This window comes from Egretta garzetta, unplaced genomic scaffold (assembly GCF_000687185.1).
Source record: "Egretta garzetta isolate BGI_Z169 unplaced genomic scaffold, ASM68718v1 scaffold22, whole genome shotgun sequence".
NCBI lineage: Eukaryota > Metazoa > Chordata > Aves > Pelecaniformes > Ardeidae > Egretta > Egretta garzetta.
Genome location: NW_009259102.1, coordinates 790,768 through 816,163, shown reverse-complemented (window position 1 = coordinate 816,163; position 25,396 = coordinate 790,768). Strand labels below are relative to the sequence as shown.

Genomic DNA, 25,396 nt, shown 5'->3' with positions numbered 1-25,396 from the left:
CCAAACCCTTTGCAATTTTTAACAGCAAACTGCAGTGTTCACCATTTACTGCCATAGGACACTGCCTGCAGGTACACACACCAGCATCACCGTGGACAGGGAAAGCAATCCTTTCCAAGGTTTCTGCCTCTGCTCACAGTAGAGCCCAACACTCTTCCTCAATGTCGGTATCAGAATTTCCCTGAGGAAATTTTGCCCAGCACTTAAATGCAAAACTTCAAACTTCTTTGTCAGTCTGCTATTTGGCAATCCATCTCACCCAAAACATCCTACTTCAGAAGATGGCACAGATACAAATTCAGATTTCATGTCGATAGTTGATCTATGGGCAACATGGCAAGAGTCAGGGCAACAGTGCTGACTGGCTGCTTTGGTGGTCTCTTGATACCTCCCTTCCCTATTTTGCCTACACCAAGTACAGACATGTTGACACAGAACTGTAGAAAACTTTCTGGACGGCACATCTGGAGTCAGTTTTCATTTGAAATAGGGCCCATCTCTGGAATGTGGTCCATCCAAATTGATAGATTAGCTGGACTAAATGCATACTTTCATTCTTGTTACTTGAATTACAGTGTGGCTTTCTTGTCTTTTGATTTATCTGTGATGCAAATTTGCCCCAAGACTACATAAGAGGTCCACAGAACAGCTGAAGGACGCTAGTACTTTACACTTCATGGGTGTAGTCTGTTCACTAAACAGCCAAGACACTGCTTTGTATGTCATCTAGTCTGCTGTCCCCTCAGTGACACCAAGAATTAGAGAAAATTATTTAAAAAAAAGAAAACAACACCAAAATTCTGGACTGAATCTATCCATGTCCTGGCAGAGTCTTCCTTCTGAAGGGATGATTCTCCAAGGAAAACCTTCCTATTTTTAAGGCTAAGGCGGTTCTCACAAGTGGCTTATAGGGGAACATTTTTGTGGCCTGTGGCAGGGTATTATTTTAGTAGCTAGTAATAAGCAATAAACTGTGGGCAGGAAAAGACTTCTATCTACCACAGTTGGAACACACAAACAAACAACATCTAAGTCAGAGAAGAATGAGGAGCACTGCTCCCACACGTGTTTTGATTTGTTTGCTTTGTGTGCTGTCACGCAGTAGAGCAAGAGGAAGCAGAGCAGCAACACTTCTACAGAGGGATGAATGAAACTGCCTGGATAAAGAAAGGATCAGTGGCCCTCAAGCAATATCCTGGTCAGCCAATTGGAAACTGCAGAGAAGGTTTGATCCAAAAATGTTATTAAATCCAGGGAGAACCCAGTCAGTTTCTGGATGGGCCTGCTGGATCTTCCAGCACTTGTCCTAGCTAATTTGTTTGTTTGATTCCTGATAGATTTATGTTTGCTAATTTCTAGACATGCCTTTGTATGGTGATGACTTCAAAACTAAACTTTATCACACAGTATACTCCAAAACTCCTAAATTCCACAACTCTCTGGTGCCACAGGCTGGAGATCAAGCTCAACTTCATGTAAGTCACAGGCTGCAGGTGCATCTAACTCAGTACACAACTAACAGGACCATAGAATCATAGAATCATAGAATGTTTTGGGTTGGAAGGGACCTTTAGAGGTCATCTAGTCCAACCCCCCTTTTGCATTACAGTCCACGTATTTATGACCTTTTTCTTTTTTGTTCAACATTAAAAACGCATCACTGGGCAAACTAGGAACATCAGAGGTTTCACTGACTGGGTGCAACACCTAGAAAGGCACAACAGGAAGGTTGTTCCTCATCTTCAGGGGAGAAAAAACTTTTTCTCAGGATTTCCACACACTAAGACCCAGTATGCAAGGCTAAAAAGCATAGTAGACAATTCAGACTGTCTTCCTACAGCAGAGGACTTCCATACACGTGCTTCTGTTGGAATGGAAGGACATCTTTCAGAAGAACATTCTACCTTCAGTTGTGTTAGTGCCTAATCCACCACAATCCTTCATACATTTTAATGACAATAACTCCATTCATTTCCAGAAAATGCTCTTTCCATAGCTGAAGCGAAAAATTAGGCTGACAAAGAAACATACGGCTTATAGCTTTATGCCTCATCCATAATCAGCTGTTAATTCTAAACTATAAGCAATTCACAGTCAACTTTTCAATTTCTTTTGTGACTTTTTGTTTTGAAGAATGAAGAACTTTTAGGACAGGTGCCCAGTCTACCAATTCATAAATTGGCACTTTTCTTCCCCCAAGGAGAGAAGGAAACATTCTCCAAAACAGAGCAAAAAACTTTGCCAGAACACAGAGCCCAGGTCAGGTGATCAAGCCTGTAAGTCATTGCAAAATGTATTGTTTTACTGCTGTTTTGCCATAGACACTTCTTATTTGATGCAGGAATTGTACACACTTTGATATTGGTTATAAGCACCACATCTGAAAAAGATAGTAAGAGATTAAAACAAGATGATCCAACGGAATTTGTTTTGCACATTAAAAACAAAACCTTACCAGGCAGCTTCTCTCTGTGTCTGAGTCACAAGCACACTCATAACTGGAATTTTCCCCATGCCTCTTGCCAGCCAAGAGCTCGTGGCTTTAAATTTATTCTTTCAATGTCATACAATTTATACGTAATGGGTATGGAGAATATCATTGTTACACATGTCAAGCCATGGGGACTTCAGAGAGTGTACAGTTTGAGGCAGCAGGCCCAGAAGCTGAACTGATGAGCTCTTGCATAGCTTTTGATGAACTGGTTCTATTAATGGACTGGATCAATGTCACTGCAAATAGCAATGAAAACTGAAAATCCGCCTGTTCTACAGCCTATATTACATAAACAGCTGCCCAGTGCATGAAGGAAAAAACAGATTAATGTCTCACTAATGCTGCCTATCATGAAAACCCTGCAGATTTCAAATGCTCTGAGAAGAGCCAAGAAATGCATTCTTGGCACAGCCTAAAAGTCTATACCCTGCCCTCAATTTTCACTGACATCAATGGGAATTTCTGCACTTGAGGACGAATCCCACGATTACTGAAAGCAATAGCTGCTCTCCTATTTATTTCCAAAGGAGTGGTCTTCAGGTAAAACTGGATGGAACATCTTAGCCAACCTAGCCAACATCTTGTCAGTAAACTTCAGCCTTCAGACATCTGTGTGAACTACAGATCAGGTAAGCAAACAAAATACTTCTATTCTACCATAATCCTGAATCTTGGATTCATCCAGGAACCTTTCAGCCACAGATTCACTTTGGGCATCAGTACAGCAACCAACAGGTAATTTGTATAAATCCTTTGGCAAGGTACTGCTTCACTGAGTATATAAATGCTCTTCTCTTCTAGGGTTAGCAGAAGTGTTCATTATCAAAACTGATAATGTAGCAATTAAACAGCTAGTTTAGAAAAATGCTTAAGATGATAGAAAATTAATACAAAACTGCAGGTCAGAATTGTTGCCTCTAGGAAATTAAAATATTTCTTGGCAAACATCCAAGATTATAATTTTGTTCCTTTATCTCAATGCACATGTTACCTCCTATAGCCATCTCGGGATGTACATGAGCAACAGGACATCATCCTCACATAATAACTTTAACAGAACCAGCAAATTGATCATTGCTCATTCGTTTTGCTTTGCAGAGCAGTGTGGAGACAGCTTGTTTCTGAGCTTCTGCCTTATGCCAGTACTTCTACTAGTCCTTTTTTCCACAAGTCATGTGGGCTTTAACCAATTTGACAAAGGAAGCAAACAGGAGAAAGCCAATTCAATACACCCATGCAGCTTCCACGTAGCTGGAAAGCAGGGTGCTGGTGCAGGACTAATTCATAATGACACTAGCACATGTCAGAAAGATGTCCTTCTCTGACGCGTCCCCTCAGAGCTAAACCAGAGGCATGTGTCGTTTAATTGCTATGGGACACACCAAGATTGTGTGTGCAACCCTCCTTCAGGATGAGGACTGCCTACCTTGCATGGTCACTCACTTGGGTCTCTTGGCCAATGCTTGCCTCTTGTGTCTCTTCCCTGTCCCTAAACTCCTGTGCCTGCTCACTGGTGTCAAAGCAAGGGGATGCCCCATGCTCTGCTTCTCCTACTAACACCCTCCAGGCACCCCAGGCAGCCTTTTGGTGAAGGCAGTGCTGTCTGTGGGCTCAGCACGGTTCCTGATGAAGATCCTGGCTCTTCCCTCAGACCCAGCAGTCAGGTCCATTATGATGGTGTTTCCATTTCTAATGGATTATGCCCTTTAAGGAGAGAATCTGTTTCGCTGTCACGTCTCCAAACTCATGTGGGTTTGCCCTGAACTTGGGGGAAAACACAGTCCAAAAGGAGAGGCATTTTCCCACTCTTTTAATTAAAATCCTGACCCAGTTCTGGATACTAAAGCTCATTAACTGACCAGACCTCTGATGCCTGAAATGTGCCCTGGGAGAGGAAGCAGACTGCACTGGCTGGGGACCAGTCTGTGGAGGGGGCAGCACCCAGAGGATCCTTATCTCCTTCCCCCCATTCACTGATGAAACTCAGGAACAACTGAAAAATCGGTTCCACTAAGAAAGGCCTTCACTGCTTTCTTTTTCCTGACAAGAACTGCACGTGAGTTTTTATCTAAAATCATTGCTCAAATTATTTTGACTTTGCTATAAAAAAAAAATAAAGCTTTGAAAATATTAAAGCTGTGCTTTAAAAGTAATAAACAGAGGCCAGCATTATAAATGTTGAGGAAAGCCAACAAGGAACGGAGAAAAAAATATTTGGAAAATCAAAATAGCAGCATTTTTCAAACTGTTTTATCCTGAAACTCTGAAACTAGAGAAGAAGTAGCACCATAAGGCACCTCAGCAGTGTAAGCACTTGGGCCAAGATTATCATCAGTTTGAATGAGTGGATCCAGCACAGATTTTACACATTTGGGACTTGATGTAGTTTCTGGGCCCAGCTTCAGCACGTCATTGAAGCATATGCCTGACCTCACACATGTTAAGGAGCCTGGCCAGATGCAGGAGGGAGAGAGGGAACCTTTCAAGAAGTTAGACAACTCTGAAGTTTGAACAGCGCCTGAAACTAATTGCAGGACTAATGCTGAACCTCTTAAAATGGAAGCTCACAACAGAAAATTAGAAACCTCTTTCAGAAATCAGGACCCGCCTGATCTAGATTTAGCTAGGCATAAATATTTGCACTGCTCTTTGAAAGGGCATTTGCTTTGGGATTAAATATTCATAGTTAACCAGCCATGCTTAGTCATTCTATTTTAATATTAAGCCGCACTATGCAGAGTGGTAACTCCAGTGAATGGTAGCACCAAGATTTAAGAAAAAATATCGTAGTGTTATTACAGAGAAGCAATAAACAGCGTATTTTCATAAGTTTTCTGAACATGGTGAATGCTCAAAGAAGGCTGACTGAAGTGTGATTTTCCTGCATTGAGTAATTTTAGATTATTATTTACTTGGAGTTATTTTAAATTTATGATACTAAGGGGGTAGGAGTGGTAGTAGGAGGAGGATACTAAAAATAATGATAAAAGAGGCGTGTGAGGGGGATGCATGTGTGTGTGCATACACAAATATGTGCATATGTATGTATGCTAAATATCCGTGAGAATTAATCCAAAATACTGGGAGGGGAAGGGATCTGTATACACAGCAAGCTGCAGTCAGGATAATTACCTTCAGATTTTGGAAGCCAAAAAAGTAAAACAAACATGCATCAGTCTAGTTTGGGTGGCAGCCTGAAACAAGGTATATTATATGGGTGCCCTACCAGAGAAACCAAGGCGAGCCTGGAGAACAGCATTGCTTTGTTCACCCAACACATGAATGGAACATGAGGGGATAGTTTGTGTGGGAGCACTGAGCTTCCATTGATTAATTAAGAATTAATCTTCCTCGTTTTAAAATGAGCACGCACAGGCTTTCCTTTGCAAGTAGGATATTTGTGGATTATTTTGCCATTCCTTGAATTAACAGGGGGCTGCATAATTCTGGAGACAGGGACGAAACAAGGTATCAACCTTAGCAGCCAGGATTTTGCTGTCGTTCCAGCCATACTTTTAGATTCCCTAACTGGCTCTGGTAGATCTGGAGCAATAAAATCCCAGTGCCTGAGGCCCTTCAGCATGTATGCATGGCACCTAGTATTTGCCATTGGCAGGCTTTTGGCCACTGTTTCAATGATGGGGTCAAACCAAAACCCAGGACCCAAGCTGTTCACAGCCAGATCCAGGTGTCTTCAGTTTGCCCCATTGCTCTTAGCTCAGGATAAGTACAGCTCTGAATCAGCTGCCTTCCTGTTTTAAAGCTATTTAAGGAATTTCTAACATACTTAAAGTCTGTACGTGTAAATATTTAAAAAAAAAAAAAATGAAAAATTAACGCATTTTTTAGGGAAACAGCTGACCTATGGTAATTTCTAGCTGGATCTAATACACCTGATCCTGTTTCCAGAAGAAAGTCAGTGGTCATCTTAGAAATAGGGTTGCACCCTAAGTAACCTCTGATAGGCCCAGGCCAAATGTAACCTACAACAATCTTTTGATGCTTACTAGGGAAATGGACACTCCTCTCCACTTTCTACAGTACAGGCATTCTGAATAAGAAATAAAATTATTTCAGCTACTGAGTCAGTCATCCCTCCTCCCTCTCCACAAAATCTTGCTTAACCCAACTTCTCTTACAGGATATATGAACATTGAATGCTTCATTGCCTACATTTGGGTTCCCCTGCAGTCCACTGGTCTCAGCACTCTGAAACTGATGATGATTTATACCACAAAGCAAACACCTTCTGTAAATAAGAGACAGACATTGAGCACATAAAGACCAGAAACCGAAAAATCAATCCGGTGTTTTGTTTAGCGGACAGAAAACGTTCAAGTCCTCAAAGAGAAAAGCTTTGTTTAGCTGAAGAATCAAGCAATTCAGATGGAAAATCAGAGGAAAGGGAGAGGCACAAAGACATAATGCTGCAAAATGCTTCCCTGTTTGCAGCTGCAGCTCTCTCTGATCAGGATCTTTGCAACAAGTTTCCAGGGCCACCGGCTTCCTACTTGCCCGTCTCCACAAGCCATAGTGTATAACCCACGGGTCTGGTGGGACTTTTCAAACAAGAAACAAGCTGGCATCTTGGAAAACCGTCAGTCAGAAGGAAAAACATATTTGGGAGTCCTTACTCAGACAAATACCCCACCAGAGCCACAGCAGCTGTGGACAAGGACCCTCCACAGATCATCCCTTTCACCATCAGCCAGCAATGGGAGCAGATGTGGACAAACTTTCTCTGTTTCTCACTCTGTTTTCCTTTCCTTTCCCTCCTCCCGCCTTTTGGGTCACCCCCTAGGATGTTTTTGTCGACATCAGTGTGATACTTCAGGTTAATTCAAGTTAACCAGGTATGCACAAGGTGCTGCCATGTGGAGCTGGACCTGGTGCAAGGGTTACTCACCTTCCACTACCACCGTTGCGGGTTTCGAATAGGCTGTGCCCAGGCTGTTCTTGGCTACACATCGGTATTGTCCTGCATCTTCTCTCTGAACATTGTGGATCCTTAAATTCCCTGAATCAAGGACAGCAATGCGAGCATTCTCCTGACAGAGAAAGGAGGGATGAAGGTGAGGGCTCTACATGTGGGCTGCACACAAGGAGCACCAAATGTCCCCTTGCAAAGATTGGGCTTGCATGCATGAAAATTATTTGTGTTGTCCTGCAACTGAAGGCTTTGGGACCAGCTCTTCCTGCGGCTCGGTAGCTCTTATTTATGAGAACACTCACAAGTGCATTCAGCAGCATTTGGCCACGCTTAGTAGTAATAAATATATATAATATAAAGTATAGATACACAGAGAGTACTGGATTTATAGGCAAAATTATTGCAGATGCAGACATTTACAAGATGAGCCCTGGATTTTCCAGATGCTTGCTTCCTAGCAACTAGAATTTACAAATGCTGTAATTGATGCTAATATTTTAACACAGTACCTTTAGCGAATAGTTAGCATTACTTAAATTTCATTCTCTACTCACCTTTACAACTGTTTCTCCTTTGATCCATGAAACAGATGGCTTTGGATTCCCCATTGTAGTGCACGGAAGAACAGCCTTTAACCCTTCTATTATTTCCACATTTATAGGCGGTCGTGTTATTTTGGGTCCTAAAATATTAAAAGTCAAAAATTAAAGTTGAACTGAAGGTAAGAGATACTAGAACAGAACAAGTTCAGAAATTGTAACAAAATCTCTGCTGCTTTTTCTGTACCTTGCTGAAAGGTGGAGAGATCCTAGTAGGTCATGAGCTGCCTTGGAGAGGAAAAACTTTCTTAAGCACAGCATTCAGAGTTCCACTTTATGGACACAAAAGCAGCTAACATCCATGGGTTATTTGTTTTCAGGAGTGGAGTTTGACAGTCATTTGAATTAGGGCCTGGGCTAAAATCCAAATCCAGATAAGAGTATTTCCAATATTGAAGAATGTTTGCATTCCAGGTTTATACATTCTTCACTGCATAAACAGTGTCTTTTGTGAAAGCTCAGATCTGGAGTGAATTGATTTTGAAATAGTTTTAGCCCAGGCTTGTCTCTAGCTCTGCAAGAAGGGCATGTACACTCAATTAATGTTCCTAACTGAAGGATTTATAACTATGTTAATAAAAAGGAGAAAGGATCCTTAAAGAAAAAAACAAACAAACTCCCTTGAAGTTAATATGGGACAAATTTAAATTTATTTTACCCGAAGAAAAACATGGCCTAGCTTACTCTGAGCTGGGAATAAAAAAGAGCTTCATCTCAGTGTTTTGAGAGATCTAAAATTCTGCCTCCCTTGCAAAATACCAAACCAGCAGAAAAACAACCTTCAGGAGCATCACCTCCTGGACCCCACCTGCAGGCAGCTGGGGTGCTGGGGAGTCCCAGGATTACCAGACCTGCAGGGTTGTAGTCATGAGTGCAACAAATCCTTTCCTACAAATAGATGCTTTAGCCAGGATGTATCATCTCAGCTGCCTTTTTAAGTGTTTGTGTAAGTAACTGCAGCCATGTGAGTTCAGCTTCACCAAGCTCAGCATTTATATAGCCCTTTGCAAGAACCAGTCTTCTGCCTTCCACATGGGATGACGAGATTTACACCACAGTGCTCCAGACTGCTGTGGAGAACATCTGAACAGCATTTACTTGCTTTTGCCATCCTCAGGCATAAATCTGATTAGTGAAATCTTATGTTTAGAATCCACAAGGGATTTATGCAGTATTGCTACGGAGGTCTGATCTATCAAATTGTGCTGCTTCTACAAAGTTTTGTACAAAGGGTATTCTTCAAAGCATCAGGTTTTATCCTCTGCTATGCAAGCAGTTCCTCTGATCCTAGCACAAGTGTGTGTTATTCAAAGTGAATAATCTCAACTGCTTTTAGTTAAGATATGATCCAATATGCCATGTCTCTGCCTCAAGGAACGTGGGTCTGCACTGAACACAGACCCCTGGGGCCCATACCTGGGGGTCTGCTCAGGCTCTCAGTTGCAGGCTCACATGGTGTCAGGAAGCAATTACATTCCCACTTACGCATTTTCACTTGGAGAGCCCCACAGCTCTGCGCAGCCGCTCCAACCCCGTTATCCGCTGTGCAGCAGTACACCCCGTCATCACTGTCCTCCACGCTCAAAATGGTCAGGAGCTGCCCGTTCCCCTGTATGCTGTACCGGGTGTCGAACAGCCTGCAGGGCACAGCACAGATTGTCAGGGGCAGGGGGACAGCCAGGGACAGGGGAGGGGAATTGCATTTGTACCTGCAGACCACTGATGGCACTACAAATGGCAGTATGTTTTACTTTTTATTTTCAACCTGCAAAGAGAAGGGAAGGCGTTGAAAATACTGAGTTGGGCCTTAAGATTCGGTTCAGTCCTCACTAGACGATGCAGTTCCTGACTCCCCACCAGCATGGTGGCAATTTTTTTCCAGTCAGGTATTGGTAAAGTAAGTAGGTATCATGGTTGGGTTTCTGTCTGGCCAAGGACAACATGAGTAATCTTATCCGGCTGGGTCCTGTTTTAGGTATAAGCACTCAGTGCAAGGGAAGGATTGCCTATGTAAGAACCAGAACTGGCTGAAGGTTTTTAAAGAAACCTGCTTCAGATTTAAAAAAAAAAAATTTTTTTCACTGAACAGATGTTCTGGAAAGATTTTTACTGCCGTGAAAAAAGATGTAAACAAAATAAAAACAAGTATTTTTGTGTCTGCATCCAGGAGTGGGTTTGTCTGGTTTTTGGGAAAAGAAACCAAACCAACAAACAAGCAAAGAAATGTGCTGAAGAAAGGAAGCCACCTAAAGATAAGAGGCTGCAAGGATGGCTATAGTTTAATGACAGCAGGCTTTAACCTGAAGACTTCAGAGAGGCCAAGAAAGGCCCTGAAGCTGGAGCAAAAAAGGTACCGGATGTTGTAACAAAGTCTGTGGAGCAATGACCAATTTTATATGTGAGCATGGGGTATGAATGTGTGTGAGTGTGTACTTGTGTGAGAGCAAGAGTGGTGAGAAAGCGGAGGGTTGATCTCTGATTTTCATTGCAAACTGGAAAAGTATAGTAAAACTTCAGTGGAATAGATTTGCACAACATTTCATTAGTTCCTCCTTGATTTTCACATTTTTGTTGATGCTTTTTGGAAGCACTTTCATGCAATTGGCCTTCGATTCGGATGAATGGTAGCAAAAGGGATCTGACCTGAGGATTGCCTTCCAAGCTGTCACAAATACCTGACACCTAAGTCTGCCCTGTTTTGTCTTTCACAGTTAAAAATCATACAGCAGTTACCAAGTAATCTGAATGAGCCATTGGTGGTGTTACAGGCATATATATCCTTTCAATAGCCTCTACCCTTTCAGTCTTGTATCTCCCTCCTCTTTTTTACCCTGGGAAGAAAGAGTACAATGAACTCATCCGTGGTGCAAAAAGATGTGCAGGCTGCATTCCCTTCTTTCCCTGAGGAAGGCTTACCCTGGACAGCCCTGTCCTGGGAGATGGGGCACGTAACCATTTCACTTGGCACAGGGCACCTGTGGGTCTACTGCACAAGTTTTGACACCAAAAGGACTTCCCAGTGCTGACGAAAGCCTCTGTCCTGGCACTATTCCCATTGAAGATGAACGCTTACATACTGGTTTGTTTCGAAGCTTTGCTTAGCTATCTGTTCAGGGTGCTGGGACCTTGGCAAGAGAAGAAAAATTTGTAAATAAAATAACTGATATTTATTGCTTGCAATATCTAGCCTCTTTGAAGTTTGATACCTACAGACACACGCATATAAATGGGGGGGAGGGGGGGTGTCAGAAGAAAAAGTCCACTGATCTGATCCTTTTCCATTGTGTAAATACTTTCATCATGTTCTTGGAAAGTAACAGAAATATTTCCAGCTTATCTATTTCCCTTCAGTCTGAGCTTTTGTATCCAGCAGCATCAAATATTAATGCCAACACAGCTCTGGGAAAGTGAAATAGTTGCTGCTATTAATGTTGCTCCGTAAGTCCCAGAAAAGGAAGGAAGCACCTGAGCTCTCTGGCCTCACCAGCAGAGGTTGTTTGACCAGTGTTTTCCTTTTTAGTTAACATTGTGAGAAAGGCACTATGTGTCAGAGGGGGTGGGATGGCTTTTAGAAAGGTGTGTTGGGTTTCCTGGAAGTGGAGACTGGGGTGAGAAACAATCTGGTTTTCATATGGTCTTAGAACATATAGAGAGTGAAATTTTAAACACCATGGGGAGAGTGAAGCTTTAAAGACCATTTTAAAGGCATGTAATCTCCATGGTCCTGCATGAATGGCTTCCTCTTCCAGCTTTGATCTTCAGGCATGGTGTCACTGATGGGGAAGAAATTAGGAGAAAGGTGCCCTGATTTGGAAATAACATCTGTGGAAATTCAGACCTCCATTCTGCAACAAGGCCGGGGTCAGAGGTTTAGGACTGGGGTTTTGCTGAGGTTCTGTTGCAGGCAACGAAAAAAGATTTCTGAAGGCCAGCATGCGTATGTGTAGCATCCTGCTTTTCTCCTATTCTAAAATGGTCTTCCTAGCAGTAAGACCTCCTGCTGCTGATGGCTTATTTGGAGTCTCCTGAGCCAGCGGTTCAAGGGCTCTTTGGATGCTTGACACTGATAGCAGGAGCCATGTTTCAGGTGACCATCCGCCTAACATGGACATTTCTTGTGAAGAATGGGCCTTAACTGTATTACACAGAGACTGTTCCATCACTCCCTTACAGAGGGAGTCACTAACAGTGATCTAGAATGCAGAACTGATGTGACACCATGCGGTAGATATAATGTGATTTGAGAGTTGGAAGATCAGGTACAGTTTACTTCGCAAGAGCCTGTCTACACCAACAGTGCTAAAGCAATCATAGCAACTTCCATAACACGTTTCCAAGGCTGCCTTCTTCCACCTTGATGCCTGGTGGTTAATATCTGACAGCGCATGACAACAAGAAGCCAGTTTCTTATAGTGAGGTCCAGAACTAGAAGCACACAAGAACAGCATGACACAATGCCTTCCATGCAAAGTCTCCAAGCACATTGCAGACACTCCGGCAATAAGTCTGGCAATGTTCCTTTTAAATATAATACAGCATCTTCCTCCTCCATAAATGTGTAAACCAAGGAACACAGCAGACTGCATTGTCTGAAGCTGGAGAGCAAAATCCTTGCATTGCTTGCAGCAGAAACCAACTGTCTCTCACAGGTGCTCCTACCATTCCCTAAGGAACACAGATTCCTATATAATTACAGCCACTTACCCTCTGCCCTGCCACAGACCCATTTTGATGTTTCCAGGTATCTCCTTTATTGTGAAAGAAAGCACTGATGGTTTTGGCAGCAGATTCTGGAGAGGGTTGGGGCTGCTCCCTACCTGATGGGAATGCTGTTGCGTGTCCACGTAATCTCCGGCTCAGGGTATGACTCCACTGCACAGACAAACTTGGCGACGTCCTCTACCAGCGCATCCACAGTTTCCAGCGGAGTGCTGATGAAGGGAGCTGTGTGAAGGAAGAGAAAATGAGAAAGCCTCCCTGTGTGTCCGAGAGAGACGCATGAAGCCTGCCCGACCCCTTTGGCAGAGATAGCCATGTCCCAGCAGGGTCACTCCATGAATTTTTTGCCAGCGCAGAGGTGCTTTGCATCCCCTCCATGCATTCACTATAACACAAGTCCCACCACATTTGTAGCTGCAGCCTTCCGCTGTTTGCTGCAGGTTTTGCATTTTCAAGCCTGTGTTTTCTCTACAGGGTGCAAAACAGAGTGACCCAAGCTTGGGCCAGCTCCAACAAGCCCAGTGTGTCCCTTGTTTCTAACCCTCCTCTCCCCCAGGGTGCACAGCACCGGGTGGCATACTGAGAGGACACAGGTGAGGATGTCCCCCTGCTACAGGTGAGGCATTGCACAGCCTGGAAGTGCAAGGAACAGCCCACTAATTGAAGCCAATCTGACTTGCCCTGGAGTGGGCACAGTGCCTCCTTATTAATGCATAATGCATGAGATTTGGGCTGCTTTGTCATTAATACGAGATTTGTTCCACTCAACTATTTCTTTTTAAAAAAAAAAAAAAAAAATATAGCACTGCATTTTTCAAATCCAGGCATGTAAAGGCCCTTCAGCTCTTCCAGATTTGTGGCATGACTAGCATACATTCTCTTTTCCTCACCTTTTCTAACCAGGTAGCACCAGGGTTAGAAGACAAATAGCTGTGTCTGATGCTTATTGTCACAGACCTGTCACCATACATTAGTTGAAGGTATCTTCAGAAACATTTTCCATTGCCCTGGTAAAAGACTTGAAGCACGTTTTCAAGGGATCAAAGGATAGGTCTAGCGAATCGCTTTCACTCTGGATGGTATGCATTGCAGCCATTGCCTCTAAAGATGCTTGAATGACTTTTAATCTATGGCTTCGAGGGACATACATCCAATATTCATTGGGCTGGATTTCATTGTCAGCTGTGCTGAGATGAACTAGTTCATACCATGTTCCCAAAACACAACCTTGAAAATGTACAGCGGACGCAGGAATCTTCTCGTTCCTCGCTGACTGTAGCAGTATCTGGCACACTGTGTGTCTTTTCACGGGACAATCCTGCCCGCACTGTGGCCCTCTTCATTATAATAAGATTTAAATTCAGGCAAAAAAATAAACTATATCAATTTTAGCCCTCCCTCCTAAAAACCAAAAAGGCAAATACAAGACACTCCAATTTAGGCAACTAAGAACAAAGGAAAGCCTTTACCTTAATGCTTTTTCAACTTACATGGGAGTAAAAATTAGAATGTCGTTGGAGTTCAGCTGGAATTAAGCTAGAGGAAGAAAGGATCTGCTTCCACTATAAGGTTTATGTAAAAGTCCTAATGCTTTAGAAATGTCATTAGAAGGAATCTGCCTCAATAATATTTCTAGATTACATGACTTCAGATTGCATAATCGGTAATTACTATACTTATATAGAAAGATCTTGAAACTACAGCTAAGATAGCTCTAAAGATTTTATTAACTAGACATTAGTTAAAACACACCTGTGTCAGACTCTTTGTTGAAGATCACTGCTTCAAATTGTATTAGACTTCAATTTCTTGGGTCATTTTGGGTCACACTAGATAGAAGTAATCATCTGTATTGTACCCCAGATGAATCCTACACCAGTGAAACCAAATGGAAGATTTTCATAAAGCCTAAATTTCTCTGCTGCTGAAGGTTTTCTTAGGAGAATAACCTCCCCCGATGGCTGTCCTGTCTACTTCAAAGGGGATGTTGCTATTTCATGACACAGTTTATTGTGTTTTGATGGCATTAAGCCTGGCTGAAATGGAGTTTTACAATCTAATTTCATATAGTATGTTTTTATTGCTCTTGTCTGCATGCCTTGATCTCTGGAAGGATGCTTTTTTAACCCTGAGAAATGTAAATTTTTACAGTAACCAAAATTCAAAGCAAGTAGTTTTCTAGATGTCTTGTCATGATAAGCATAGCCATTCCCACAAAGAATAAAGTTAGATTTGTACCAAGAGCCAGTATGCATAATGACAGTATTTTACTCTTTGGGCAAACAACTGCTGTCAGTTTTATGTATTAAATAAATTCACTAGCAACAGTTAAGTACTTTCATGGTATCTCTTAAATTCAATGTACAACAGAATTATCCTTAGCAATATTGCCAACATGGGGTCTGATCTGGCATTTCCTGAAAGCCAGCACTCAGGACTTAACCTATGGTAAAAGCAGAAAGGGAACTTTTTTTTACAGCAAATTCTACATGCTCAAAGAGCAACCATGACAATGTGTCATTTTCTTGTATGCTCTTTTTTACCTTTCCCATATTAAAATGGAGGCTGGGCCAGCAGGGAGGTGAAGGCAGTGCTCCTGTTGACGGGGTGAGTGGGCAGAGGGCATGAGGCCAGGGGACACACAGTGCGTCTGGGGGTGGCGGAGCACGCCGCCATTTTGTCGTAAGGCAGCGAGAGACAACCAAAATGGCTGAGATGGTCCCTGCTTCTAAAAGCTGTCCAAAAAGCTCAGGTGTTGGTATCAGTCCATGTTTTCTCAGGAAAGCAATCAAAACTTATGAAGCTTTCATTACCAGATTTTTAACATGGGAAAATAAAATCCAAACAGCATACAGACATATCTATCAGCATATAGAAATGGCCCCAGACCTTTCTGTGCGCATCCATTGGGGCTCTCTGAGGTTTTTTAGGTAGCCCCATGGCTTTAAATAACATTGAAAATCAATTAACTTATATATCTGTAAAGCCACACAGGTGCCATTTTTCTGGATGTCAGCTGTAGTTTCCCGAGATAGCAAAATGACCCAAGGCCAGTCACAGGGCCCATGAAAAAGCCAAATCCCCTTCTCTCCCCAGCCCACCAGCAGCTCCCAAATTGCTTGGCTTTGGTTTTGGACTGACAATTTCAAAACAAGACAGGCCAGGCAAACAAAACAAAGCAGAAAACAGAGCCAGTCTCCCCCTCAGCATTGCAGATGCCTGGAGATACTGCAGATCGCTGGTCAAAAACTGCTCAATCGTGTTTCCAGCTAATGCTGCAAAACCTCTATAGGTCCCCGCTGGGCTCTAGGCGTGTTTCAGCCTTGCTCAGGGAACAAGGCAGTTCATCCACCGATGACATTTTAGGAGAGGATGCGTATCTCTTCATTGCACTGTGCCACCAGGAAAAAAAATCAATCCCCTTCCTCTTTGCTTTTCTTGTCTCTCCAATCCCGCCTTACCACAGCTTTCAAAAAGTCTGGGGTTCACCAACTTAGTTTAGTGCCTTAGAAAAAAATCAACGTTTTTCTTTCAAAAGTTTTTTATAAAGAAGAAACCTTTTTTTTTCTTTTTTTTTCCCCATTTTGAGGCCAACCTGACTAACAATTGTAGGACCACAGCCCTGCAAGAGCAGCAATGTTGACCTAACAGGTGAATACTGCCATCCTCCTTTCAGGCCATTTTTTTCTTCCTGAAGCTGCAAAGTTTCTGGTATGCTTTGAATGGCTCCTGACAATCACCATACAGCAAAACCTTTTATCCACAGCCTTACAGGAGGGTACATCCAGAAGACCACTGTTGCACTTCGTACCTCAAAAACTTTTCTAAATGGATTTTTGCCAGTTCTTGCACTGGCTAAAAGTACGTGTATGTGTGTCCATGTGTGTGCACACAAGAGAGGAAGAAGATATAATAACTTTTATGTTATATGCAATACAACCATACATATTTGTATTTATATGCATACACTCTGTAAAGGCATTATAGCTATTTACTTCTTTGAGCTTTATATATTTGTAAGCACACACGGGCATGCAGAAGACCACAAATCTTGGGCTCTGCACCAATGGGTGCTACCAGCCATTAAAACCTGCAAGCTTCCTTTGACATGAGAAATGTCCATCCCACCCAGGCTGAACTCAAAGATGTCCCCTGCCCATTACAATGGGACTATGTGCTCTTCCTAGACAAAGAATCTTCAATCCCAGACACAAATATGAGATTATTTTCACTGCTATCCTTCTAAAAGCAATAAAGTGACCACAAAAAGCAGCACATTTTTGTCCTTTTCAGGAACACTACTGCACCACCCACCCCACCATTACCAGAGACACATTCTCCTCTGCAAAACCTCCTTCAGCAAGTGGCAGAAGCAGAGCAGGGCAAAAGTCCCTTCAAGCAAACCTTTTGGGAGCATCTCGGCCAAGCTGAGGGCTGCCAGGGTGAGGACGTGCACCAGGGGCACCTTCAGCAGGTCATTCATGTTTGATCCAGAAGGCATCTGGCTCCTTCAGGCGAGGCGTGCGGAGCTCCCGGCCGGCTGCATTTCGGATGGTGGTGCGCGAGCAGAGCTTCCCCGCTAATGACGGAGCGAGGTCTGTGGGATCTAAGTATAATCAGGAATTCTCCCACCCGGCAGCAGTGATGGACATGGCCAGCTGGTGCGTATCCACTTCGGTCAGTGTGAAAGCGTGGGGCTCGTGAAACAAGAGAAAGCAAATCCCTTCTGAATTCCTTCTAAGCAAACAGAGGGGAGTACAATGGGCAAAATGTATTTCCATGGCAGTACCCTACCCCCGTGCTGCAAAGTCACCAGGCCTTTATTTCAGCACCGTGTAAGTGCAGTAGTAGAAAAAATGCTTGCCACTGACTTTTCCTTCAGCATAGTCCCCTTCTTTTTCATTTTTTCTCCTCTCTCTCTCTCGCACGCGCTCCCTCTGTCTTATTTTAACCTTTCATGATTGGCTGCAATATGCCACCTGTTGCCCTGCTGATAGCATTTCTTTTCTTAACAGATGTATTTGCTGCAGCAGGAGAGGTTGGCACTGGGGGCTGAAAGTGCCCTTCTTTGCCAGGGAGGTTGTCAGTGTTTGAGAACCACCGCAGAACACTGAAAAAGCAGATCCTTGTCCTGGAAACAGACCCCCCACAAAGTGAATATCCACAGTGGGAGCAACATTTATACCCTGGGAGAAAAGGAGCATTTCATTTCAACATCAGCAGCGGCCCAGGGGATTTGGGCACAAGGTAGAGGCATGGCTGTAGGGGAATATGACTGTTGGGTACTGACATTATTAATCCCTCACAAATACTTTATTATCCACCAGGTCTCTGCCTCAAGCAAAAGACTGAAAATCAGAGCTCTAGGAAGATTTAGAGGAGCATCGGACATGAGGCAATCCTCTGACTGACCATCTTGCCCCATCCTAGCCTAGCAGTCTACATGACATCATCTTTTTTAAAAATGTCATGACATTTGTACTCCCTGTTTTTCCAGTGTAATGGGAGAGGCAACTTCTGCATGAACAGAAGAGAAAAAGAATCAGGCTGGGGAGAACCTAATTGATGATGATGCCCTGGGAAGATGACTCTAGATAGTCTTCATCATGTTATCAGCAGAGAGGATGTGAGCTTTGCACTAAAAGGCATGGTTTGAGGAAAGGGAATGTGCAGTCATAACATGTCACAGTAAAAGGTACTATGAGATCTCTGGAATTTCTTTTATTTGCTGAACCTGTCTGTTTCAACCACTTCTTAACAGTCCTTTCTGCAATGAGCACACATAGTTCAGCAGCGCTTCCTCTGAGGAATGAGTGGAGTAAAGCTGGCCAGAGCTATGCGTGTGTGAATCTCAATGGTTCAGCATGGCGTGATAATGGCGACGTTACTTTGGGGACATGCAACAGCTGATTAGGAGCAAAGATCCCTAGACAAGTGCTCCTCTGAAGATAGATAAAGGCAGAAGCACTCACTGAACATGTGTTAAAGATCTTCCAGGAATTCTGGAGCTAGCAACAACAACAAAGCAAAACAACAAAACAAGAATTAAATAACAATAATCTTACCAGGGAACAGAGAAGTCCTGACTTATGGCTGAACTTACAAATATTTCTTCTGTTTTGTTTAAGTCCAATCTCATCCAATTAAACTGCTCCGTAGAAATGCAACTTGGTCTTTTAGGATAAAATTCTCTCCATGGAGGGACTTGACCAAAGACCTCTACAACACTGTCTGGGCTGTCTCAAAAATTTGTATTTCCCTTTCATTTCTTAATTACAGCATTTAGAAACAACACTGGCAGTGATGGCTGTTAAATGGTACTAATGCTTTTACATTTTTAGGATTACCAAACTGCTCCTAATCTCTCATTTCCTCTGCTTGGTAAATTTTCATTAAGGACTACAGTGAGCTATGCTGCTCTAAACTGAAAGGATGTGAATTTGCATTATAAATGGCAGTAGAGAGGATACACATGCACAAAGTGGAGTTATTTTGTTCTCCAGCTACACATGCCATACAGCTAACAAACAATATATATGGGAAGCTGGTGATCATCTGTGCCTGGCCTGGAAAGATGTTTCTGCGTAACATTAAATCAGTGGAAATGAAATACCAGTGACACCAAATTTTCTTTGATTCCAGGCTTACCTTATAAAAGTAAAATGCTCCTTTAATTTTTACTCCCAGAACTTATGAGTTTGATGTTTGTTGGTTGTTGGGGGTTTTTTTTCTAACAAATCTGAGATGGATACAGTTTAGAGTGAATTGTTATTTACAGCTGTTGTTATTTGTAGTCATGCCCCAAGGCCTCTGCCAAGATGAAGTCCCAGCAGCCTACACAACTAATAACAAGAAGCAGTCCCTGGCTTTCATGCGTTGCAGGCAAAGCTTTGTTCCCACAAAGATTTGGGCAGCAGCTTAGCTCTCTGCACTGCAAACACCTCCACGGAAGTTGGTTCATGAAATTTGGTGCACAAAGACGAGGTGTCCTGGAACATTCATTCATCTAGCTACCATTTTTCCTCTTTGCAAATTGTTTGCAGAGTGAGTTTTAATAAATATTTATTTTTAATAAATGTATATATGCAAAGAAAGTCAGAATTCTTGAGAGTTTGCTGAATACTTCAGATAACCGTCCTCCAGTTAATGAACTGCTGGCATCTCCCCACCACAATGAGGGGAAATTTGCTCTTCACTGTATTTGCAGGACAGGACCAGACCCTTTTCTCTGTACACCTCTTCTCTCCCTCCTTCTTCCAAGTGCTCTGCTGGAGGCTGACAGTTTTACATGCTAATGAAATACGATTTGATCACTGGATACTTTGAAAACCAACTTGTGCCCCACATCACCATATGGGATGTCTTCTCCCTAGATAGTCCCAGATGTTCATCCAAGTAGACAGGCTAGGGTGGGTACTGCCAGCAGGAAGTGTCCAGTCAGGGAACAAAGTCCTTCTGCAGAGGGACCCAATCAAGTTGCTTTTGGCAATGGCCTCAGTCACCCACCACCTGATGATTCACACAGAAATATCCAAGTCAGCACTAACCCAGCCTGACCAGTGACCATTTTAATGCACTGTCATGAACGTTGGTGCTGGCAACCTTCCTGAGGAAATACAGGGGCCACTGATCTTCAGCTTTGGTGCTTCCGGTCCTGCAGTCACCCTTTTGAACGCAATAAAGACATAGTCTCTGAAGCATGAGACCAGATCTGAGGCCAGGCTATTTTTACTTGCTTTAGAGCAGCAACAAGAATCCCTAAAAATTACTAGGTCACTCGTATTCTGCTCAATTCATATATGTAACAATCAAGCCAGAAAAGAGCAAGCCCTAACCTGCCAAGGTAACAGAAGAGTACAGAGTCAAAAGACACGTGTTCTTCAAACCCCCAGCTCCCATGTCACGGCTCCAAGCCTCTTCTACTTCGCACAGAGCTCAGAAGGATGTATACTGTGTGGCCTTTCCCCAAGATGCATGCATGCACGTGTCCCTGCATGCACTAACCCCCTGCCTGGCGCACCCTTGCTGCTTTCCTCCTCAAAGCCTCCCAGATACCAGCATCCTCACAAAACGTTTGACAGTGAAACCCATCTGACCATGTGGGCTGGCACGTGTGCCTTCCTACACAGAAATGAATCAAGGTTGCATTGCCGTAGGGTTATGGGCACACCAGTCCTCCCAGTCCACCCTGCCCACACTGCCAGCAGAACCTAAACACAGCACACACTCCTGGGTGTATGGCACAGAAGGGGCACATCTGACAATGCATGCCAGCATTTGGGGAGGAGGAAACATGTTTTAGCTCTTTTATTACACATTGCAAGTCCCTTCTTCACAGTGATCTTGAGTGGAAGCAGCTGTTACAGCCACCAACTCCAAGGGATTTAACCAAACCTACAACACATATATGGCCAGTAAGGCATTGTTGCTTGTGTCGATAATATCAAATGCTGTATTCAGTGTAACATGTGAGGGAATAAGCTATGTTGCTGCTGTTTTTTACCCTACGCTTTTGGGTTTTCTTTGTTTGGGGTTTGGAATTTTTTAATTGTCAAATGAAGGAAAGACTTTTCTCTAAAGTCCTTTAAGAAATACAGACCCATCCCAAAGCCTCACATGTTGTGTTTAAGTTGCAGGGTTTCAGGCACACTTGGCTGCCTCTGCCCTCAGCCATCTGGACCAGTCTCTGAACTCCTAGTTATTTCAACACGTTCTGAGCTTTGATGCCTGAATCTAAAAAGATCCCATTTGCTCCTCTTGAGATTTTGTGGGTATTGGGAAACCTAAGATCTGCATTAATTTCATCTTGCTATAAACTTTCCTGTAATTTTTCAGTTCACAGGACCTGCCAGTACTGACTAAGGCCAATCTAATATGCTGTCCTATGTTTTGTGGTGGGACAAAATTATGTAGTCTTATGAAGTGAAATTATTGTAGTAAAATAGTATAAATAGTGTAATGAAAGACGAAGATCCCTTGTAATGCAGTTGCTAACTGTGCACTGGTGTAGGTAGCAGAGAGGGTGAGCTGAATGCAGGTATTTTGTAATATATGAAATTAATTTCTCTACTGGGAGACCTGCCCCCTATTTCACCTTGCTGCCCACAGCAGCCAGCCCCACATCATAACACGGGGAAAGCTCAATAACCCCTTCCTCTTTGTGAGGGTAATGCTGTTGCTGTGTTGAACTGGGGGGGGTGTCAGAGATGCTCATGTTTCCCCAAATAGGGATGTCACAGGCAAGTACAACCCTTGTTCCCCAGCCTCTAATTTCAGTCCTTCATCCTCTGGCTGCCACCAGCAGAGTGCAGTCTGTGGGGCCAGGGTGGCTGCCAACGCACAAAACTCGCTCTCCATCACACATGGTACCGCAATCTGTCAAGCGAGAAACAAGACCTGGATTTAGAAACAGTTATAGCAGAGCCCCGAGAAAAACCCCCAGGGAAGCAGGAGAAGGAGGGATGCGGTGTGGATTTTCAGGCCACAGGGACCATGCAAAAGGGAACATCTCCCTACAGAATCCCTTCTTGCAGAAATTAGGAGGTGCTTCAGGACAGGAATGTGCTAGGGATATAACATACCATGTTGACTTTAATCCCAGAATACTGCACCTTGTAAAATCTCACTCTCACCAAGAAGTAAATTCAACCTTAGCTTGATCTGATGGTAATGTTTGCAGTTACTGCATGAATACAGACACTATGAAATAGAATCCAGCTATTTCGTACCAGAAGTCCTGTGAGTAACATTTTAATTATTGTCAGCACCTCTTTAAAACAATCAAAATAAAAGTGAAGGAAAAGCACAAGGAAATAAATCTACGTCCTGCGATGCCTCATGTGTCAGATGGAAAAATATTCAGTTTTCCATTTTTGGCTGTCATTATTTGTTGTTCTTGATTGCTGTTGTAGACTGTGGAGGAGCAGAAGTCAAGAAGCAGGAGTTTATAGGTGTGCCACAAGCAACCAGCCAGTTCAGTTTCAAATATACAGCCCTTAGCACAACTGGCTTTGAGTGGAAGATCGTGGCCCTGTATGTAGTGTAGAAACTAGCTTTCCTAAGTGATTTGTACTCATAAGCCTGTAAATACTTTTCCCGCCCATCACTATGGCATCTCTGAAACACCACAGCATCTCTCTGGAGCCAAACAGGACCTGGGAGGTGTTACAACACATGGGGGTGATATGAGGAAACACTCAGTTTTCAAAAGTACCTGCACGCATGCAATAGCATGTCTGCCAGTGGAACAGGACACCTGAAATGGAGCTGCCAGGTCCTGCCAGCCGGTGGCGGGTTCCCACAGCCGGTTGCAGGAGGTGTGCAACACACATGTCCCAGGGGCATCCTATCCCCTTTCATTTTACTGAACCATGCGCAACGTGCTGCAACAGAGGAAATAGCTCCGTAAGCTTTTTCTGGACTAGACAGCTTTTTTCTATTGCTGTGATAGGAAGAAGAACTTTGCAGCATGTGTAGCCCAGGAGTAACTGGTGACATTTTTAGATACTGTACCATATGCTGAAACGCATTTTGGGGGGCTTCAGCTATATAAATTAAAAACAAGGAACTAAATTCTGCTCTGAGTTAACCCCAGGCAACCCCACTGACGTCAATGGAGTGTAACTGAGAGCCGAAGGTTGCCTGTGATCTTTATTTCTTAAGAGTTCACCTGCTGCTCATTTGAAGCCATAATCCTTGGTGACATCCCAGTCATTTCTATGGGAGAGAGGCTTGCAGGGATCAGGTCCCAGTGTGAACTTCACTCAAGGCAGCGTTCTTGGCTATAGTATTTTGGATCATCCCAATATCTACCTGCTACAGTGGTCTCCCCAGCTGCTATTTAAACATTGCCGCCTATTATTTGGAAGCACCACAATCAGCATGGCAATATGTCTGGATAAGTCTCCATAGTCAAATGGCGGGCCTTTAGCAGAGACACGTGTCCAATACATTCAGCACATTTAACAGCAAACACTGCAATAGCAATATGCACCTGGGTGAACAATGTGAGGCAAGAAATTAGAGCAGAATCAAAGACCCAAGCCTCAGGAAAATGTCCTCAGCAATGCACAGCTCCCCATGGACAACGAGCCCCTGCTGCCAGGGGACTGCAGCCATGGCACTGCTTTCTGCAGAACCGCAGCGGGGTTCTGTGCCCTGGGAGCACAAACATGCTCGGCACAGCCCCTATGCAGCTCTTGCAGCCCTCCAAAAAAGCCTGTGGGGCACAGAGTGTTGAGAGGAGGGAGTCAAAGAGCCCCTAGGATGCTACAAAATAGGGATAGATACGGGATTTTGCACATGCCTGACAAGCCTAGGGAAGAAGAATAGACAGTGAAAGAAACTTCTGCAGGCTCGGAATAGCAGGCGGCATTTATGACCATCCATGAGATGTTACACTCTTCTGCCCCATATTTATAAGCATTGTCCACTATCTTTCCTTAGGAGTCAGTTTAGTCCTGAAAAAGAGCTAGAGCATAGAAGACCTGATCCAAAACACTGGCACACCCATGGGATTAGTCCTTTTAACTTCAGTGGACTAGGCATGAGGGTCCTGTCCCTGCCTGCTGTTGACTTAACAGCATTAAAGCAAGGAAAATGTCCACAGCCTGGGCCTGGCCCTACAGCCCAAGTGTTTGGCCAGCACGATGTCCTTAATGAATGGCAGATCAGCAGTACAGCTGGTCAGGAGATGAGGAGATAATACAGATGGGGGTCAAGAACCTAAACAGAAATTTCCTTGTGACTAATTGCTTCACCATTCAATATTCAACTGCTGGGTGGGGGGGCAGAGTAGCAAAGGACAGAATTCACCTTATGCCCTGAAAAGATGGCCATAAAGTGAAACACTTTGACTCAAAAACCACCCGGGCTGGCAAGAAGCCACCCTGAGTAACTCTGCAAGAGGCTGAGGCTCAGAAGATGGGCTTAGAGCCCTTCCCAAGAGCCTTCTTTGGAGGGACAAGTGACTTCTACAAACACCTGCCCTGATGTGCTGTACCCAGAGGGCAGCTAGAGGGGGATGTTTTCCCAGGGAGGGTCTTTTCTCCCCTCCACCTTCTCCATCTCACCCCAGAGGGAGAGGGATTTTCTGGTCGCTGCTTTAGCACGTTTCCACCTCAGACCTTCTTCCCCCACCAGTGGCAGATTTGCTGTGGGCAGGTGGTCTCTGGGAGAGGAGGTCACATTAGGGAAACCCACGTGGGTTTAGCAATGCAGATGTTCTGCAGGAGTGGTAAGATACTTTAGCATCTTTGCAGCACTGGCTGAGGCTTCACCCTGGGCCAGACATCACATTTGGCAAGCAGTACCAGGCTCTGGTCCCCAGAGCAGCTTGCAAGTAGTCGTTGTGTCAGTGCTTCCATGGAAAGCTTTGGTCTGGGGCATTTTCATAGTATTTGCCTTTTTTCCACAAGTATAGTGCCTGCATGAATAAAAAATGCACTCGGCCAGATTCATCTCCGAGGTGTCTCCCCTGACCACAGAGGATGTGCAGCAGGGCTAGATTTCCCCCTCCCCAGTGCCATGCCTAACACGCTGCAGCTGCCAAGCAGTGCCTGCCAGCGCGCCTGGAGCAGGTGGGGGCTTTCCCATGGCGGGCTTCTTGTCTCAGTGCAGGCCAGGTCCGCCAAATTGCAATCCCATCCACACACA

The 25,396-nt window shown here is 43.8% G+C and overlaps 1 protein-coding gene across 5 annotated transcripts in view; it reads right to left on the bottom strand.

The window, feature by feature from the left end:
• The window catches only part of MUSK (muscle associated receptor tyrosine kinase), a 51,941-nt gene extending 34,716 nt beyond the window's left edge, over window positions 1–17,225 (bottom strand). For 3 of the 5 annotated variants that reach the window (XM_035890808.1, XM_035890809.1, XM_035890811.1), the window contains exons 1-5: window positions 17,147–17,225; window positions 12,841–12,967; window positions 9,509–9,660; window positions 7,979–8,106; window positions 7,401–7,542 (exon numbers count right to left, since the gene is read on the bottom strand). In XM_035890808.1, coding sequence (XP_035746701.1) covers window positions 7,401–7,542; window positions 7,979–8,106; window positions 9,509–9,660; window positions 12,841–12,967; window positions 17,147–17,225 — 628 coding nt within the window. Of the gene's footprint in view, window positions 1–6,007; window positions 6,038–7,400; window positions 7,543–7,978; window positions 8,107–9,508; window positions 9,661–12,840; window positions 12,968–17,146 lie in introns of all 5 variants that reach the window. The other 2 variants (XM_035890807.1, XM_035890810.1) reach the window with 1 other exon arrangement.
• Window positions 17,226–25,396: the final 8,171 nt, after the last annotated feature.